Source organism: Rhipicephalus microplus, chromosome 5, assembly GCF_043290135.1.
Source record: "Rhipicephalus microplus isolate Deutch F79 chromosome 5, USDA_Rmic, whole genome shotgun sequence".
In the NCBI taxonomy this organism is placed as follows: domain Eukaryota; kingdom Metazoa; phylum Arthropoda; class Arachnida; order Ixodida; family Ixodidae; genus Rhipicephalus; species Rhipicephalus microplus.
Window position 1 is genome coordinate 177445135 of NC_134704.1, and position 20871 is coordinate 177466005.

The 20871-nt window shown below is 40.7% G+C and overlaps 1 protein-coding gene across 3 annotated transcripts in view; it reads right to left on the reverse strand.

Annotated features, from left to right (window-relative positions):
• tefu (Serine/threonine-protein kinase tefu) overlaps positions 1 to 20871 on the reverse strand; it is a 513274-nt gene that overhangs the window by 310421 nt on the left and 181982 nt on the right. For all 3 annotated transcript variants that reach the window (XR_012895493.1, XM_075896220.1, XM_075896221.1), the window contains 5 exons: positions 13073 to 13254; positions 12938 to 13020; positions 10913 to 11053; positions 9151 to 9226; positions 2437 to 2637 (listed from right to left, as the gene is read on the reverse strand). Coding sequence is in view for 2 of the 3 variants with exons in the window: in XM_075896220.1 (XP_075752335.1) it covers positions 2437 to 2637; positions 9151 to 9226; positions 10913 to 11053; positions 12938 to 13020; positions 13073 to 13254 (683 nt within the window). In the remaining variant the exon portion in view is untranslated. The remainder of the gene's footprint in view (positions 1 to 2436; positions 2638 to 9150; positions 9227 to 10912; positions 11054 to 12937; positions 13021 to 13072; positions 13255 to 20871) is intronic.

Here is a 20871-nt window from a genome sequence, read left to right on the forward strand (position 1 = left end):
TTCTTTCTCTCTTTCTTTCTTTCTTTCTGTCCGCACTTGTCTTGCCCACGAGAGTTATTGTATCCAGTGCAGGAAAAACTGGCACAAATATTCTGGGTGTGAAGCAGAAGATCAACAAGGAGATGAAGAGAGCGTGCGCCAGTCCGTGATGATGGCAGTTTTTGTTCGTGACAGACAGATTATGGCACACTTGATATACATTAGACTGAGTTAATGGAAATTTGTTAAATGAAACTGCTGCTTAAATGAAACAACTTCTTCTGATATGATTGGTTTCATACTTGAATTCTGCAACCCACTTCACCTCTCAGTAAACAGAACTCCTATTAAATATATATCACATTTTTTCGATCCTTTCAGGTTGCGTTTAATGAGAGTCTCTGTACTCCACGGTTAAGGTTGCCTGTGTCCAAGTAACAATAAGATAAGTGACCACTGGCATCTTTGCACTCACTAATTTTTCCTGACAAGTGCACAACCACAAAATTTCTTTTCGAAATACACTCACATACTGCAATTACGCTACATCCCTGCACACTAGTTTCTCTGCTGAAAATGAGTCAATGAGTAACTCCTTCCATGCAGACTACTGCCCGAACGCCAAATTGTGATTATAATCACTAAATGTCAGCTGTTCAGAAGACAAATTGCCAACCAGTTTAAACTCCGAAGCTGACCAAGTTGAAACTTCTCAAAAGCGCGCATGGCACAACGATTCTGACTGGCATAAAGGTATGAGCATTTTCCTACATATTTGCTATTTATATGTTCACTTCTTACACATTTGCATACTTACTTCTACATATTTACTTACATATTTACTTATTTACTTCAATACAGTAAAGGTCCTTAATTTAGATTTCACAAGACCGGAAAAAAATGCCCAAGTTAATTAAATGCCTAATTATCAAAAGATCAAGAAAATAATAAGCAATCGTCTCTTACATCAATGAATTTCTATTTTCTCAATGAATATGCCAGTCCAGTACTTACTCTGCATAAGAGCAGTGCAAAAGCTGTGATTTTCCCTATTTGCAACTTGGTTCACAATGTGACCATGGCTCAAGACCACCTTTTCTTAAGATGAAATGTGCTCTGAACCTCTTATGCACTTTTATTACGTACCACCACCACCAACACTACCACGTGCACATGACAATTTCGCACCGAAAAAATCGTCAGCAATAGATTGTTCGTCCGTCACTATGTTCAATGTCGGCATACAGACTGCCACTGAAGGTCTTACTCTTCCAACAGCTTCTACCATGCATAAACATTACGATATTGGGCGCGCATTCCCCAAAGTCAAAATGAGCCCAGCGAGTGCCACATCCGCTGTGGATCAAGTTTTGCTCGCTAAAACATGATCACAGTGACCTTGCATTTCACGTATGCTGTGCCTCCTGCTTGACATGTGGCGAGGATAGTCTGAATTAATCTGGTTGCAACTGAATATGAGCAAATGAATGAGCGTTTGTTCCCTTTAAATAACCTTGCCATAACTTTGCCGGGACTGAAGAACACGTCTTAATTATGCTATCTTCCAAATTAACGGTGGTTTACTCTACTTTCTTATTCTCAGTATATAGGTTTCTTTCTCGTACTTATATTGCTCATTCATAAATAACAATTGCATCTACACCAATGAAAAGTACTTCTTTCTGCCCTATGTTCCTTCTAAAGAAACTATAGTAAACTTTTTCAAAAGAAATAACCCATCGATTTCATATCTGCAATAGAAAATATCGTATCTGGGTGGTTGCAGCAGGTAAAAAATTGTTTACCCTTGTGGAGTAAAAAACTTAATGGGTGCTGACACCATTTTTCAAAGCTGAGTATACTCCACCATACAAATCTCCTGTATATGGAGACTGCCCTGAACAAGAGTGATGCTCAGTACACCAATATAACATTCCATTTTGACATTAAAAACAATGTCCTTATGGCACATCTACTGACACTGTCGTGAACTGAGGCTACCGTATCAATTCTGGTGACTGGACACATTATTGAGGCTATGTGTGATGATATCAGACAACAAACTTTCAAAATGGCCACTTGTGATTCACTAACAAAGCCAAAGAGTGGACTGGCCATGGAATTGTCATAATAAACTGCTCGAGCACGTGACGAGGAGCTCATACCATGCCGTGACGTTAGGGTGCAACGGGAACTGAAGCTGGCTTTTAGAAACTCATTGTACTTCATTTTTTTAGGATTCACATTCGTGCTTACCAGTACATTTTCTGGGCTCTTAAAAAATTGGCAATTCATGTGATAGAAAAAATGAAAACTAAAAATTTTCATGTGAGTACCCTTTAAAATGTAAAAAAAGCCAACAAAAGAACACACGAATATTGTCCAGCTGAGTACAAAACTGCTGAAGTGAAAGCACAAATGCGACAGTGCACTTCCAATGCAACTGCCCAAACTCACATCAGCTTCAAGATGCTTTGACAACAGTGGCAGCATAGACTGCAGGCTGACTGGCTGTTGGCCGCTGAGAAAGAGTGCCACCTTCTCTGCAGCTAACGTCCTCACGGAATCATGGTTGCTGCCCAAGAAGCGAAGAGTGTACTCGAGCACTGAAACCAGCTGACCCTCAACTGTGAGACGCACCTGCGACCTGGCTGGCTCCTGCGTTGTTTCATGGCAATGCTTTTGAACACAACTCTCCCCTGCATGCAGAGTGTCATTTCATACTAAACAAGGTCACTCATGATCACTGTCTCACTCCTATCATATCCTCAACATCATAATACAGTATAGAATGCTTATAATGTAGATAGCAAAATTCTCAAATATCCGTCCTATAAGCGGTGCCACACTATGACCAAAATAACCTTTTCTCAAGGGCCGCAGTTGAGCAAAACATGTTGAGCATGCAGCCTCGCGTGTCCGAGAATCAAAGCACGTGATGCCTGGTACATACAACTTTTTACGTTTCCGAATGTTTAAAAAAAATTTAACGTCCAAAGACATACGTTGCCGCAAAATAAACACAAAAGGGGGGAAGGGATAACAAGAGAAAGCAACATCGCAGATATTCGCTGACTACTTTTCAGACCACCGCGATTATGGGCATTACACAGAAACTATGTCGAATCACGTCCGGAATTTCACGCGCTAGAAGATGCCAATCATTCGATTTCACGGGTGCGCACCCAATTTTAAGGCATCGCAATCAAATTGAAACCACGATTAGAGTGCTACACGTGCCACCACCCTTGTTCTCATCAACAGTATGTATCCATTCCCGTCAAGTGCAGCCACAGCAACATTGATTCCGTACTAAACTGCAACTTAGATATCCCGAGACTGCTACCGAAATGCAACCAACGCCGATTAAGCCTAACATGCCGTTCGATATGTTGTCACAGAAAATTTGTTCAAGACATGAAGATCCAGCGTCGGAAAGACTGCACTCAAGCAGAGGGCACGGCACGCATCCGACGAACAACATGCCTAAGATTTTGCTTGCACCTATGCAGGTTGGTTACTTTACGAATGTTGTTTGTTATAGAAGTGACAATCGATTTTTGTTACTAGTGCCGTGCCCTGGCAGATGTTTCAGTGTTCTTTGTCATTGCTGTACAACGTTTTCAATCCTACTGTCGGGCGATGTGGAGGAAAACCCTGGGCCCACTAATACTCAAGTGCTACAAGCTATTCTAGACAACCAAGGGGCCTCGGACCGTAAAATGGACGCACTGAAGGAAGAAATCAGTGCACTGTATGCTAAAACTGAAAAATTAAGTGGCTATCTTACGGTAACACAGGAAATGAATAAACGAATTGAGATCCTAGAGCATATCGTGCAGGAACAAGCTGCTAAACTAGCAGATTATAGTAAACCGCAGTCGACACAATCTTTTGGTTTTTGGTGTTCCCGAAAGCAAGGGAGCTTCAGCTGTTGATTTGAAGAAAGTCGTGGTCGATGCGATCTTTAAAGAAACCCTTGGTATAGAAATTCAAACGATTGAAAGAATCTGTCGACTTGGTAAGGAAAAACCTGGGAAAGATAGGCCCATAATCATGAAGTTTTATGATTACTGCAAGAAAGAAAGTGTTCTAAAAAACTGCAAGAAACTTAAAGGGACCAATATAACCATAAGCCACGACTACGCCCCAGACACGGTTGAAATAAGGAGCAAGCTATGGAAAAGTGCAGCTTCAGATAGGGCTAAAGGTGTGCAGGTTAAGTTGGTGCATGATAAGATTAAAATACATGGTGATATATATGGCTGGGATGTCACTCGAGAAGAACTATACCTGTATCAAAATCATGCAGATAGACAGAAACAGAGATATGCTCTTGAAGCTGCTGGTGAAGGAAGGAGCACTACAACAAACGAGAGCATGTCATCTAACGTGCTAGGAACGCCCTTTTCTTCACCACAGACATAGCTCCGGCTTCTTTTATTTAATGCCCGAAGCATCGTTAACAAAGTAACTGAACTTGAATACGTTTTGCTATCACGAAGTCCTCATGTGGTGGCCATAACTGAAACGTGGATACACAGTTGTGTCCCTGATAAGTGCATTGTGCCAGAAGGCTACAAAATCTTTAGATCTGATAGGGACTCCTCGCGAGGGGGCGGATCGCTATCATAGTAAAAACTCTGTTGTGGCCGCGCATGTTCGAAGCAATGTACCAGAAACAGTGTGGTGCAAAATTAGCCTTTTTAACTTAGTATACCTTTATGGTGTCGTGTATAGACCATCCGCAACAGCATCAGACTATCTTGATAAATTGAATAACTTCCTTTGTGCCCATGTAAATGGGAACACCAGGCTAATTCTTACTGAAGACTTTAATCTGCCTCACATTAACTGAGACACTTTTTTGCCCAGACACGTCGAGATTGATAGTGGCAAAAAGATGTTGGAAATTATGTTCACTCATAACTTAACTCAAATAGCATGCGAATATACACGGATGACATCTTCGTCTCGGTCAGTGTTGGACCTGGGGTTCCTTTCAAACAAATTGTGCAATTATAATATCTGTGTTGATGAGGGAATTTCAGATCATAGATTGGTCTCTGTTACTATTCCACTGAATGTTTCACGAGCTAGAACCTATATGACCGTGCAAGTAAAAGATTACACGAACGCGGATGACACTTCAATTCTTGACATGCTGGGGTATTCATTTGGTCATTTTGGGCACACACCCGAGCGCCAAACAGTTGAATTGTGGCAACGTTTTAAAGATATTATAAAATATTGCATCGATAAATTTGTTCCTAGTAGAGTAAAACAGACTAAAAAGCGCAATCCGTGGATAGCACGAGGTATTATTCACAAAAAGCAAAAGTCAAAAAGGCTGCGGAGGAAAAGAAACCATGGCTCTGAGGATATAGCACGTGTACGAAAAGAATTGAAGAAATACTTGTTGGAATCTAAGCGCACTTTTTTTGGTCAAAAGTTGAGTTCTTTCATTAAACATTCACCTCACAAGTTCTGGCTTTATATGTCCGATCGGCACGATAAAATTGACCAGCTGAAACGTGGAAATGAAATCGTGACAAAGAATGTTGATATTGCAGATAGTCTTAAAATTTTTTTTCAGTCAGTTTTTACAAGGCACAGATGTGACACTGAAACAGAGGATGTAATATGCCACTTATCTGAGCCGATGGGTGAGATTACTATTATGAAATTACTAGGAGTATTGAATAGTCTATTGTCTCTTGATTCCAGAAAAGCATGCGGGCCTGATGAAATACCCACCCCTTTTTTGCAGCGTTATGCGGAGTGGATATCTTACTACTTAGAAGTTACTTTTCAAAAGTCTATTTGTACTAGTTCAGTGCCATCGGACTGGCGCACAGCTGTAGTTGTCCCTGTGTTTAAGAGTGGTGATCGATTGTCCACCAATAATTACCGTCCCGTATCGCTCACATCTATCTGCTGCAAAATATTAGAATATGTTATTGTCAAGCATATCATCACATTCCTAGAAAATAAAAATTACTTTTATCCTTATCAGCATGGCTTTAGAAGTAAAGTCTCGACTACAACACAGCTTATCGAAATTATTCATGACTTTGCGACAGCTTTAGATATGAATGAACAAATTGATGTCATCTGCATAGATTTCACTAAGGCCTTCAATAAGGTACCTCACAACAGATTACTGTATAAGCTTCACTGCCCTGGACTAAGTCAACTTTTACTTAATTGGATTAAAGCCTACCTATATGACAGGAAGCAATTCGTGAAAATTGATAACTCTATGTCTAGCTCACTAGAAGTGTTTTCTGGTATTCCACAAGGCTCGGTTCTTGGGCCCTTATTGTTTCTGATACATGTCAATGATATCACAGATATAGCAAAACCCCATGTTAAGCTCAAACTGTTTGCTGATGATTGCTTAATTTACGCGTGAGTGACTGGTAGGAAGGACCAATTGAACATTGTTGAATGTCTAAAGAAATTACACTCATGGTGTGAAGCTTCCGGAATGTAAATCAATTATTGGAAATGTACCGTCACCCACATTTCTAGGAAAAAAACGATAATTCCATTTGAATACTGCATCGGGAATCACACCTTGTTGACAGTTAATACGTTCAAGTACCTTGGTCTCACAATAACGCATAACCTAAAGTGGCACACACACATTGATAATGTTTGCTCTAGGGCCTCCCGAAAATTGTACATATTAAGAAAAAAAACTGCAGGGTGCTAGTATGGACGTAAAATTTCTTGCTTTTAAAACTTTCATATGGCCGATACTGGAATATGCCAATATTGTTTGGAGTCCCCACCAAAAAGTGCTTGTAAATAAACTTGAACGCATACAACGACTTGCAGCTCGCTTTATATGCTCGAGATATAAGCAGAACGACTCAGTCACAGAAATGCTACAACTATGTGATCTGGAGACGCTCCACAAGCGCAGATGCAAAAATAGATTAAAGTTTCTTTTTCAATTATTTTAAGGTGAGTTTAAAATTAACAGAAATTACTACATAGAACCACTAGGAAAACAAAGCGAGACGGCAAACCATACACGAGTACTGCAACCTTATTTTGCACGAACGAAGGCGTACCGTCATACTTTCTTCCCCGATGTCATTGAAGATTGGAATGGGTTACCGAGTAACATAGTCAATGCGGGTTATGTTAATGAATTTGTGCATTTACTTGATTTACATTTATTTGATTTATTGTAAATACTATTACGATTGTTATTCGTTGCATTGCAAATCAGGGTGTGTGTTTTTCGATTGGAATGCAGAGCTTTCACGGATTTGTATATATGTATACCTGGTTTATCATTGGAAGATGTATAGTTGTATCCCCAATTTGTTTGTACAGTGTGTCGTACCTTTCCTGTAATGACCCTCAATAGAGGGTTGACAGTATTTCTAAATAAATAAATAAATAAATCAACCAAGAGCAGCGGGGCTGATACGTAGCTCGCGTTCATGGCTGGGAGATCAAAAACAATGAAAACCCGCCAAGCTTACGTAAGACAGCGCACAGAGAGCAAACGCGACAGCTCGCCTTATAAAGCTGTAGAAGGCTTTAAATTTACGAAAATACGATACTTTTAACAAGCACGATAATGACAACGCTTTTCTTGACCAGAAACTGTTAACCGCAGTTGATAAAAATGGGACCACACGTGCCTTGTAGAGCCCCGCGCGGCCGGAGTCACGCTAGTGAAGCTAATACACTGATAGCCACGTTGGTGCCAGTACAAAGGCTTATCCGTTACAGGGGCAACTGCCCTCCTCCCTTACTCGGCAACCAGCATAGCATGCCCCAGTCTTTTTCTTTTTTTTCTTTTTCTTCCCTCCGCCTTTATTCATTAACTTCGCATCCCCTCCTCCTCTGTAACAACCGCATCGCTCGCTCCCCAGCGGAGCACCCAGCGTGCCTTCTTTCAGATGCGCACCTGCTACTGTGATTGTCACTAAGATTTTTCGGCAACCATATTATAATCAGTCTCTCATGATGAGGGACTGCAACGTAAGCGGTATGCTTTTACATGAGGTTCTATGGAATGGCGAACGGGAGTAAAAAAAGACCGCATTGTAACCAGTTCTGCACTATAAGCGACTATGTTAAAAGTAGTCTACACCGTAGTATGTTCATTCAATGACCTTGCAACTGAATATATGATGATTGTATGAAAGCACAATAACATCACAAGCAGAACACAAAACTAGTGATAACTAATAACAATATGCTATTGGTGTGGCAATATTAGGCATAAAATTGTCACTTGGTGGCAATTTGACTGATTAGAAAGACTTCGTGCTCAATTACAACTGCAATTGTCATGCCAAACAGGGCGATTCATAATCACTAGTGATCCTGACATTGTGGACATTCTAATTATGTTGCCCTTTCAATGACTTTTCAAATGATGCCATGCCACATAAAAACACCAAACAAAGCTATTAATCACTAAAATTTTATGGCTTTCAATAGGTGACAATAAGCAAAACTGTTTACTAATGCCACTTTCATAACAGTAACCTGCAGAAATGTACGCTACCACTTTCAATTGGACAGTGCCTGTATTTGTCTTTGAAAAGTTCAAATAGTTCGAATAAAAAACATTCTAGTGCGAATCAAACCAAATAGCAAACACTACAAGAAAAATATCTTAAATTTCAAATATTTGCACACCCCTAATAAAAAGTGCTGGCGCTAAATAGACTGCCTTCTTTTAACCGTTTCCTGTGAAGATGTAAAATACTGCCACACATGTTAATTGCTTTATTTTAATGTGTTTGGGTTTTACCTGCAAGGACTTGTTAGCTATGCTTAACACAGAATGTGCAAAAATGTTTTAGAAGCTTCATGATTGTTTGAGCTCATTCTATTAAAATTATGCACAAGACGCGATTAGTCAAGTTTATTTGAGAGCTTATGCAAGCATCAACATTAAGGCTCGAATGATCAATGCTGCATGAATGAATGCCGATGCATCTCATCACAGATCATATTACTGACGACCAGTGCCCAGTTCACCGATATCAGTGTGCAGCGTGAAATGCTTGTACCTCGTTTTCACGCTTTTCGGGCACAAGTTCACCCAAATAAAAGGCTTAGCCTAAAGCATACAGACTTTGTCAACATCACAACTACGCGACAATATCATGTGTGCATAAAAGCAGCACTCACCTGCAGGCAGTCCAACAGAAGTCGGAGAAATGCTGAGGAGGCCGCCTCATTGAGAATTCCTTGTGATAGCAGCGCACTGAAATAAGTGAGAACATTCTAAAGCATGACCACAGAATGTTGGCACTTTTATATACTAAATACAGCTGCACGAGTAGAATCGTATAACATGCAGCATGCTTGAAAACTTGTGGTTCTTTCATGTAATATTATTGAAGGTACTGTTTCTTTTTACTTATTGTGCTCTTTGAAATAGCTCACCCACAATGTGGTTGCAAGCTGCAATAGCTTGTATAACAGTATGTTTAGGAAAAATTCACAAGATTTCAGATACACACGTTAGCTTGCATTTATTATAGTCTTCGCCATAAGACAGTAAACTGGAGCAATGAAAGTGGTGAAACCAATGTAGTTAGGTGGTCTACCCCTAAAGCAGCAGGCTGCATTCCAGAAACAACAAAAAAGGAAACAGTTGCGTGCGTGAAGCCTGCCAAGTATGAAGGGTTTTCGAGCCCATTAGTCAAAGTGTACTGCAGATATTTACGTGCCATGAATGCCGAGTTTGCAGAAGCACAATGCACAGTGCAGCATCCCTCTTTTTGGTTGCACACAGTCTTTCAGATACTGGAGAGCTTTCATGTGAAGAGCTTCACTGACAGCTGATATACAAATCCTTGGTGCTCCAGTCAATGGAAGTCAAGATACCCAATCAACATGACTGATTTTTATCTAAGCTTTCGTTTTCCACTCCTTGTGCTAAGAGAGCAGCATGATGCCACATATGTAAATCAAGTTTTCATTGTTGGCTTCGACCATCATCAAGAATTCATAACTTTATTACGATGCTTTAGAACAATTGTAAGATTATTTCAATTGCAACTTTTGCACAAAGCTTGACAGTCTTAGCATCATCTCGTGTAATTATGTACTTCTCCAAGTCTTCAGTAAAAATGTAGTGAACAGACGACCAATTAATGGAATGGAGAAAACTTTATTTAATGCCAGCAGATTAGCGGCTGGGCCTAGGCCACTTGGGTGGTCGCGGTAAGATTTAGCCTTTCCGCCACGTGGTCTTCAAATTCTGAGCTAGCTAGAGCGTCGAGCCAACCTGTCTCAAGGAGGTCCGGGTTTTGGTGATCGAAAAGTCCTGTAGCGTGTGGGCATTTTCAAAGAATGTGCTCCATGTTCGGGCATTCTTGTTTGCATAGGATACAGCCAGCGTTGGGGAATTGCCTGGGGTATATGCGGTTGAGGTGCACTGGGTTTTGAAACATTCTCGCTTGTAAGAGCCTCCAGTCTACTTCTTGTAACCTATCTAGTTTAGGGTGGGGTTGTGGATGTATCTCCTTTTGTTTTTTGTAGTGAGTCAATATGTCGTGAAAGGTGAGAAGCTGATCCCTATCATCAAAGTGAAGATCAGTCCCCCTGAGGTCATGGGATGAGTGTTCCCAGCCTCGGATGACGAGTTCGCGTGCGGCAAGGTCAATTTATTAATTTTGCTCAATTTACACTTAGTAGTGACATACTAAAACAGTGAATAGTAAAAAAGAAGAGAGAATGAAGCTTAAACCCCAGGAAGAGAAACACGGCTAGAACAAGATAAGCTGGTGGAAGCAAAACTGAAATCGCCAGCAAAATGTTCGGAAAACTTGATACAGTAACAAATGTCAGAAATAACAAAGGTGGAGTAACACAGGTTGCAAATAAAAATTGCTGCTCGGCTGAAAGTTGAGTCAAGTCAAATCTTAAATGAGAAAGGCCTCACGCGTAGGCTTCAAGCACAACCAGGAAGCACTGGCGCAGCTCCGCGTGGGTACAGCTGCTCAGTGCAGGCACGCAGAGCCTTGCCACCTCCAGTAGGGCAGTGGACACATCCAGCTGACGACAGTGGACTTTCATCAGCTCCCTGCGCCATCAGCTTCCATGAGTTTGTCTCCTCTCTGTGCTTTCGATGCCCACTCTTCAAGGGCAACTCATGCAATTTTTTTAGTTATCATCACCATATTGACTGCACCCACCATACGGCAAAGGCCACGTTGTATATTGTACAAGAAAAACTTTTAACCTCGTCTGACCTTCCAATTTGTTGCCTCCTCTTCACGTGTCTGCCTTGCCTTGAAATCCAGTCAGGGATAGTGGTAAACTATGATTCATGAATTGAAAGTGTCTGCCAAATGTACTCTACCCAATTATTATTATTATAGTTATCTTAATCACATGATTTGGCCCCACAGTCACAAAATACTGAGAGCTTAACCTCGTAAATCTAGGTGTTGGAAATTCTGTCTTCCCGTTATGCTCGATCCTATCGTGTGTGCCTGATACTAGAAGCACTCAGACGATAGTTTAGGCCACCAAAAAAGTGCAAAAGTGTTGTGTGACCGAGCAATATTCTTTCGTGTGATGTATTTCGAGCAACCTTAGACTGGAAGACACCCGACAGGTGCAACAAACAAAAGCAAAAAAGCTAGAGGATGCTTTGCCAATTTGTGGCCAAGTCAGATCATGATGCGCATCTTCAAGAGCTGTAAAATAGTTTCAACAACTATTGCCACTCACATTACACCCCACAAGAGAGAACCACTGTAACCAAGAGCAGTGCACCGTACTTAACCTTGAAGAAAAGAAGGGTAAATTTAAGGGCTCGTTTTCTTTGCTAGACACAATATTAACGAGGACAATAGTAATGAAGCCTTTGGTAGCTTTACATACTGACTTGACCTTGTTAATTTGGGTACCCTGCCCTTTTCTATCTAAGATGTCTCTGAGTGCAGCTTCCCACTATTTCTTCAGAAGAGTGCCGGTGACACTACAAACCAATAACCAGTGCGTTTGAATACAATGAAAAGTAAAGCTACCACCCAGCATTCACTGGTATATAGTACACGTCACACCTCAATAACACACAGATTTTGTGCACGTCAGCACCACAGCATCTATTGGAGTCACTTTGGCATGGTTCAAAACACCTTCAAAAACAAGGCATTGAGAGGCTGCATACACACTCAAACCTCATCGCAACAAAGTTGCCTCTTAAAAAAAATGATATTAATAAATTCGATATATCCAAGAATCCATTATAAAGGTTTATTTCAAACACTGTATCATGCAAGACTAATTCGACTAACTTGTTTTGTTATAGCCGGTATTTCGTTATATCGATGTTTGTTATATTGAGCTTTGAGTGTTGCATGCAGTGTTATGCTGCTAATTATTATTCATACATTTTTAGTGCACACAGCTAGAGCGCTTTACAATTCATGTGAAATTTCCACGCATCATTGCTCACTTGTAGAATGGGACATTTTTTTACATATTTGATTGCAGCAATACTGAACTAAGTGAGCAGTTTAAATTATGGCAAAACAGTGCAAACAACAGTAGGGCAGAAAAGCAACAGTTAGGCACAACGATAGCCCGGCTCGTTTTTTTTTTTTTTTTTTTTCATTGTCCTAGCGTCTGTGCCATATCACGATAATGTACATAAACCAAGTGAGCTGGCTAAGAACCCTTGTTCAGCTGTTTAAGCAGCTCAATAAGACAATGTTTATTGCAGAGAATGCTCACTGTTTGGTACAAGTTCTTTGCTGCTCTGCCAAACTGTTATTTTTATTCTTTCTCTTCAACAAATTACACAGTGTTCCCGCAACTAAGAACAGCATTTGTCTCCAATAATACAGAAATACAGACGAGTGGTGTCACGAGGCCAACCAATAAGGTCTGCAAACCAAGCGACTGTGTGTGATGACATCAAAATGTGTGCTTGTGGCAGAGAAAGTCTGCCTCTCACCTGAGAGCGTCAACCAGCAAAAACAGCTCGGCCTCAGTCAGCAGTTTGGCCCGCTCGAGTAGCACCCGCAGCACCAGCAGGGCCTGTGTGAGCATGGGGTTGAATCTAATTCAAAGTTGAACAAGCAACACATACTGCCTGAATGTTCCATGCGCTGAGCCATCGAGCTGCCTTTTGCAGCACGTGGAGCAGCTGGTCAAAAGCACCGCGACCGGCAACATGACGGCTCAGACAGAAGTAAGACAAGGCAGTTCGCAGCACCATCAGCTGTTGTGTCTCCTCCAGGGTGAGCCGTTCTGGTGACAACACCGTGGCAGCTGCACGTTACAAGGTTTTGGATTTAAAACCAACTCCACTGCCTCTCCAGGCATGTCACAGTTGTTACTGATTATTCAAAATGTATCAAAGGTGTTCTGGGTTTTGCAACAACTTGTCATAAAACACCAGTTGTCCAACAACAACAAAAAAATTACACTTTACTCTCAGAGCCTTCATAAGCTCAAACTTAATTCCAATTTTCTTTCTTGTCATCTTTTATCCAATTAATATAACGCCCTCCCGTGCTTGTTTATGCCAGAATGAGACCCTTGCTATGATTGAATGTTCATTGATCACAAGGGTCTTGTTGAGGCAAGCAGTATGCCTTCAGGAAGTATGCAAGGGCTTATTGGTCACCAGTCCACTCATTAAAAAATAATATGCGATGTGACTCTAGCTAAAAAAAAAAAAAAAGAACAGTTTTCTACTCCAGCCGTCATTGTTACAAGCGGCACTCTCCAACACTCCCAGATTTGCATGCACATGCACTGAATAAAATAGACTAGAGGACGATCGCTGCCGAAGCTCATAATGTTTTTCAGAGTGAGGCAGTTTGGGGTAGTTGGTATGACATGACGATTGTTATAGTGCGAGAACAGAACTTTGACAAAGAGACAAAACGGACACAAGCGCTTGTGTCCTTTTTGTCTCTTTGTCGTCGTTCTGTTCTCGCGCTAGAACTATCATTATTCGAAGGTTGCACATTCGATCCCTGCCAGCAGCAGGTTGCCTTTCCAACATAGTCTTCAACACCTTGGTGAAAGTGTTAAGCAGGCTAAATCGCAACACCTTAAACCCCCTTTCAGTGCCAAAACGCACAAGCCTGAAGTTTGAAGTTTGAAGTTTATTATTATTAACAGACTGGCGATACATAAAATGAAGAAGACGTTTTACAGACTAGGGTCCCATAGTCCGAAGACTGTAGGGGGACCCACGATGAAGAAAGCATGTAAACAAGTGCAAGGGCAAATGGCAAGACAATGTAATATTAACAAAACAATGCTATAAAGCAACTATAGAAAAATAACGAAGCGATAAAACATAGTAATAATCACAACTTCAACAAATACAATCGCTAAGTCAAAATGCAAAAAGGACAACATAGAATAATTTATAGTGATAGAAGATATAATTTCAAAGTTTTTTTGAATGTATACAAGTTGGATAGAGACTTTATATTTGGTGGAATAGAGTTCCATAATGAAATAGCTGTGAATGACAAAGACTTTATGCCGTAATTAGTGCAAACTCGGGGTAGTAATAAATTTCGCTCCAATGCGAAGCGAGTGCGGTTAGTGTTTATCAATAAGTCACAGTTGATGAGGTCGAAGGGTAGCCGACGGTGAATTATATTAAAGAACAAACAAGTACAATGAAATTCAAATAACCTACTAATACTCAGAATATTGTATTGTCTAAGCAAAGAAATAGCGTTCGAACGACGAGGGCTGAAAGTGATAATGCGGATTGCTTGGTTCTGTATATGTTGTACAGATGAGATGTACGAGTGATAGGTGTTGGCCCAGGTAATTATGCCATAGTTAAAATGACTATGAATAAATGAGAAGTAGAGCGATAGTAATGCATTAGTGGAAAAATATGGCCTAGCTTTAATCAATGCACGAATACCAAAAGCAGTCTTTTTCTTTATGTCTAATAAGTGTAGACCAAAATTAAGGGTTATGTCTAAACGTACACCGAGAAAAGAAACAGTATCACAAGCATGGATAGTATTAGGACCCATAGTTATAGCAGCAGAAGTTAACAAATGTTTATGAGCAGACCTGAAAACCATGAACTGAGTTTTAGAGGGGTTTATCGTTAGATCATTGTTGTTGCACCATAAAACTACATCGCTGAGTACAGAGTTTAGTTTTGATATTAAAGATGGAACTGTTTTGGCCTTACATGATACTGTGGTGTCGTCAGCGTACAAAACACAATGTGCAGAGCAAATGACGTCAGGGAGATCATTAATATAAATAATGAATAGGAGGGGGCCAAGAATGGACCCCTGCGGAACACCTTGATTGGTAATCTTAATGTTAGAGTAAGAGCCACCTGTAAAGACCACATTTTTTCGGTTAAACAGGTAACTTTTCAGAAAATTTAAAGCTGGTCCAGTAATACCATAAGAATCTAACTTATTGAAAAGAATGGAGTGATTGAGCGTGTCAAAGGCTTTAGTTAAATCCAAAAAGACTGAACCCGAGAAGTTACCAGTATCAATGGAATGTTTGATGAAGTCTGTCAAAGAAAGCAGAGCAAGGTTAGTGGAGCTTCCATGACGAAAACCAAACTGGGAAGGTTTTATAACATTAAATTTCGAAAGGTAAGAACTAAGACGCTTTACAAACAGTTGTTCAATTAGTTTACTTAATGATGGAAGAATAGAGATAGGCCTATAATTTTTAATATCATCTTTATCGCCTTTCTTGAAAATTGGTATAATTTTTGCACGTTTTAATGAGTCAGGAAAAGAACCTTTAGAAAAAATGAGATTGATTATATGGGTTAAGGGCTGAGAAATTATATGAGCCACCATCTTTAAATGGTGTGCACAAATGTTATCCAGACCGGGAGAAGTATTTTTAAGATTACGAATAGCTGATACTATTTCGTCAGAGGAAGAGGGAAAGAGAAAAAATGAGTGAGGTAAGCGCGGCAAACTAGGTGAAGGAACATTTTTTGAGGAATTGGATGACGAACAAAAATACTCAGAAAACGCATTAGCAATGTCGTCAGAGTGACAATAAGTAGCGTTATGGTGAGTGATTTTCGTTATGGGCGAGTTAATTGTAGGCGAATTCAAGAATTCATTGAGCAGTTTCCACTGTTTTTTATGATTATTTTTGTTCTTTATAAATTCCTCATTATAATAGCGTTTCTTGGCAAGTTTTAGCAAAGAGTTAAGAGTATTACAGTAACTTTTATAGCGAAGTGCCAAGGCGATATTAAAGGGTTGTCTCTTAACTTTCCTATAGAGGTTATCCTTCTTTCTGAGACTGGTTAATAAGGCAGATGTCATCCAAGGGCTTTGAGGCTCTTGGTATTTCTTGTTATAAGCAATAGTGTGAGTACTAGAAGAAACAGCTTCTGAGAATAAAGAAGAAAATGTATCAACCGCTGATTGTGGATCAGCCTGCGAGCTAACTTTGGACCAGTCACAGTTTGAAATTGCACTGATGAAATTGTCTTTGTCAAATCGCAGTGCAGTAAAAATTGTGTTGATTTGAGTTATAGGGCTATCAAATGTGATGAAGATGGGATAATGATCGGTAATATCGACATCAACCACCCCGGACACTCTAGGATTAAAGTTACAAAAAGCATGATCCAAAAGAGTGTTAGAGCCACGTGGGTTGGATCTAGTGTACGAATCGATGAGGCACGTTAACCCGTACCCTAGAAGGCAATCATTATAGGCACTTGTAGTTCTTGAATGAGAATCTAATAGGTTAATGTTGATATCGCCTACCAACAATACATTTTTGTTCTCCATTGATAGAGTGTTCAGGACAGTCTCAAGAGCCGATAAGAACTGGATAAATGAGGAGGAAGGTGAGCGATAGATGCAAGCGAGTATTAAATTTTTTTGATTATGAGTAACCTGTGGCTGTTCAATTTCTATCCAAACTGATTCGCAATAGGGGATGGTAATATGAAGGTCCAATCTGCGAATATAATTAATGCCAGAAGAAATGAAAATGGCTGAGCCACCATAGTTGTCAGATGCACGATGACAGTATTCAGATTTGTACGACGTAAAACCATATAGATTAGCATCCACATCGGAAAGCCAGGTTTCTGATATACATATAAATGAAAAAGAGTGTCTGGTAGAGTGAATGAAACTATTAATGTTGTCGTGATTCCTTCGCAAGCTACGTGCATTGAAATGAACTAGAGAGCGTTGATTGTCAGATAGAAACGAAATAAATTCTTCAGCAGAAAAGGACATGATTGACAAGTACACGTCAAGGACAAAAAAAAAAATTAGAAAAAGAGAGAGAGAGAGAGAATTGTCCCTAGAATCGATGACACGCGACTTAGTTGAAAACCCGAAGGTCGTTCTCAGACTTTAAGATGAACACTTTGCTGCTGCTAGTCTGACGAGCCTTAATCTGGCAGTTGTCCGTCCATAAAAACTGCCAGCTCTTCTCCTTCTTAAGGGCTAGTGCCTTAGAAAACAAGCGTTTGTTCTCGACAGTAAGGTGATCATTAACGAACACAGCAGCATCAGTGGAACCAGAAAAGCCAATTTGGCCAGTACGTAGACGGGCTTTGCGAGCCCTACGAACAAACTCGCCTTTCTTCTCGCGGCAACAAAAGCGAGCGATAATGTTCTTCTCCTTAGACTTTGTGGCCACACGATGGACAACGTCCAAGTCAGAGGGAGAAACAGAGCAGCCGATGGCATTGCCAATGGTTTTCACGATTGCAAGGCAATCTTCATTTTGCGTGACCGGAACACCCTTTATCTCAACATTATTCAGTCGAGAATACTGTTCTAGATCAGCAACTTTTTTTTCCAACGCCTCATTTTTTGCGGAGAGTGCGCGGTTCGCAGTCACCAGCTCGTCCTGCCTCACCCTCATGTCATCAAAAACATCACTTAAGTGCTGAACACTTTCCGCCAGAGTTGCGCATTGATCAAAGCCGAGTTCATGTAGCTTGTTAGAACACTTAGAAACAAGGTCTGCAACCACACGTTCAAGCCTACCATCGAACAGACTTTCGAGCGCGTCTATTCGCTTAGCAAGCTCGGTATTAGTAGGCATAGTGCAGTATACAATGTAACAACTTGGCAAAAGCAGCAGTCACGGCTAAGAATTAAAAAAAAAAAAAAAAAAAATAAGAAAAGACAACTTGAATACCACAAACCTGCACAAAGAATGCGTAGTTTTTAGATGCGAGTCAACCAGCCGTAACGCTGCTTGCCAAATGAAGACGAAGCACTTGCGACGTCCTTATATAGGCCTGAAGGGGCAGCACCAAGCGCTGCTCGGTAACAGCAGATCTCGTGGCAGCACGATAAATGCGGGCGTCGGATCTCGTCGATGAATTCAACGATAAAAACGCTGATTCGAAGAGCAGACTGCGCCGGCGCACTAAATCCTGTCGAAAACCACGCTGGCCCAGAAGAAACAGGCCGCTACGGCAGCGACGGGAACAGGCTGCGACGGAAACTTGCTGAAAATCTGCACAAAGAATGCGTAGTTTTTAGATGCGAGTCAACCAGCCGTAACGCTGCTTGCCAAATGAAGACGAAGCACTTGCGACGTCCTTATATAGGCCTGAAGGGGCAGCACCAAGCGCTGCTCGGTAACAGCAGATCTCGTGGCAGCACGATAAATGCGGGCGTCGGATCTCGTCGATGAATTCAACGATAAAAACGCTGATTCGAAGAGCAGACTGCGCCGGCGCACTAAATCCTGTCGAAAACCACGCTGGCCCAGAAGAAACAGGCCGCTACGGCAGCGACGGGAACAGGCTGCGACGGAAACTTGCTGAAAATCTGCACAAAGGATGCGTAGTTTTTAGATGCGAGTCAACCAGCCGTAACGCTGCTTGCCTGAAGCACCCTTAATGGCCATAATTACTGAGAGAGGCACTTGGCAGTAGAAGGCATCTTCTTTTCTACAGGATATGCTCGCCCCGCTTCGCCTTAATCATCCATTCCTGGTAAAGAATCAAGAGGAGAGGGTCCCTTTTTTTTTCATAATAACCCAGGTAATTACAAAGTCATCAGTATTTATGTAGAAGGTCAATTCGCAAGCTGAACTGCTACTCAGCGTCAGAGAAGCAGTAACTGAACACACTGATGAGTGCAAAGATATGGTATGTAAGTGGAGTCCTTCCTTGAATTGGTAACATTGTATCTGGTCAATACTTTTGAGAAATGAACGAATGCGGTGCATTTCTCAAAAGCCTGTGTAGGTTCCAGAGTTGCTTTTGTCCTCAGTAACATGTACTTAAGCCGCGTTAATAGAAAACTTCCAAGAATACTCAACTTTTTCATTACCGCGCAAAAATGGTTATTTTTCATATGCCTCTCATGTAATCTCATATAATCTCATATAGTTTTTGCCAGTTTGAAAAGTACTCCAGAACGCATTGCAGCATACCAAATTTTTCACAATAAAATGCTCTTTCCAAAGAATATATGTTTTAGAGGAACAAAAATATTTAAAAATGAATAAAAATGTGAAAAGTGTAATTTTTGATTGCCAGCTGGTAAACTGCAATAAAAAAACACTACGAATGCAAAGATATTCCATACAAAAAAATCTAAACATACATTTTGAAGATAAATGACCCAGTAATAGTATAAATAATAATAAATGTTGTACACAATGTTTCTATTGGCATAGACAAAGAAAATCGGAACCAAAGTGCTGCTTCATTGCTCGTGCCTAGAGGTGAAGCATTTCTTGCTTTTTTTTTTTTTTCGTGAGGCGCAAGTGAACTCGTACTTTTCTCAGTAATATGTTTGTATTTTTGAGATAAGAGCCTGCACGTGTTTGAATATAGATGAATGCCCGTGATGTGAATAATCCCTCTATAAACTAGATATCCAATGAACTTCACTATTTCATCTAGTGTCGCCTCTTTCCATGAGCTACCTCACTCCGCATAGGTTGGCGTTTCAATATATACAACAAAGCATATTTCTTTCCAATTTTGCTCATTCTATTAGCAAAGAACAATATCGCGCGCAGTTTGAAGATGTTTCGTGCTTCTCCGCTGTCAGGGCCAAAATGTGCTCCAGTGGCCTTCTTGTCGTGTGGAGAAGCTCTGCAGCCGGCGCCAGCACACCGCGCTCCAGCTGCATGTGGATCTCACACATAACCAGAGTAGCTACATAAGATTGTACACAAAGGTCAGCAGCTATGAATTCACAGCAGATGAGACAACTTGAATCCATAAAAAAACAAAAAACAAACCCACGAATGACTGTCAATGTCCCACGCTGACACAAACTATTGTTGCCATAAAACTTCAAGCTGGAAGCTGTCATCCTCGAACTCCAAGTTTGTCCTCACTCAATTCAGGTGCGGTTACAAGATAGTTTCTCTCTCTCTCTTCTTTTTATTTTAGCAGTGCAGGTGCGCACCCATGCATGCGTGATGCTGCCGCCATAGGAATGACTAGTGGCACTAGATGCGGACCTGTGTCTGATATAACGATGCAAGCGAAACCAAAGCAAAGTTGCTGAAAACTGGCTGAGAAGGCCACCTCAATACTTTATACATGCGCAGGACCCTCAGGAATATATATTTTTTAAAATAAATTTTCCCTATACTCCTAGCAACAGCTCTCTATTGAATAGCTGGCATGAATTTTTGGCAATTATTACTGCTTAACATTGTGAGATTGCAAAGCTGACAACTTAATTTCATACTTGGCTTGCAAAGGTTAAAGTTCTTTTTATTAGATGACCTTGATGTTACTGTAGCATAACCACGAGGGGAAGGCACTTCTGTTAAGTTCGCCAGCCAAATGCATTTTCCGAGCACATTAATTCACACAATGATCTGTCAAAAATCAATATGTAGCCAAAATAGACAAATTCAAATTGATTCTGAGAGTTCAGAGGCTGGACCAACTACTAG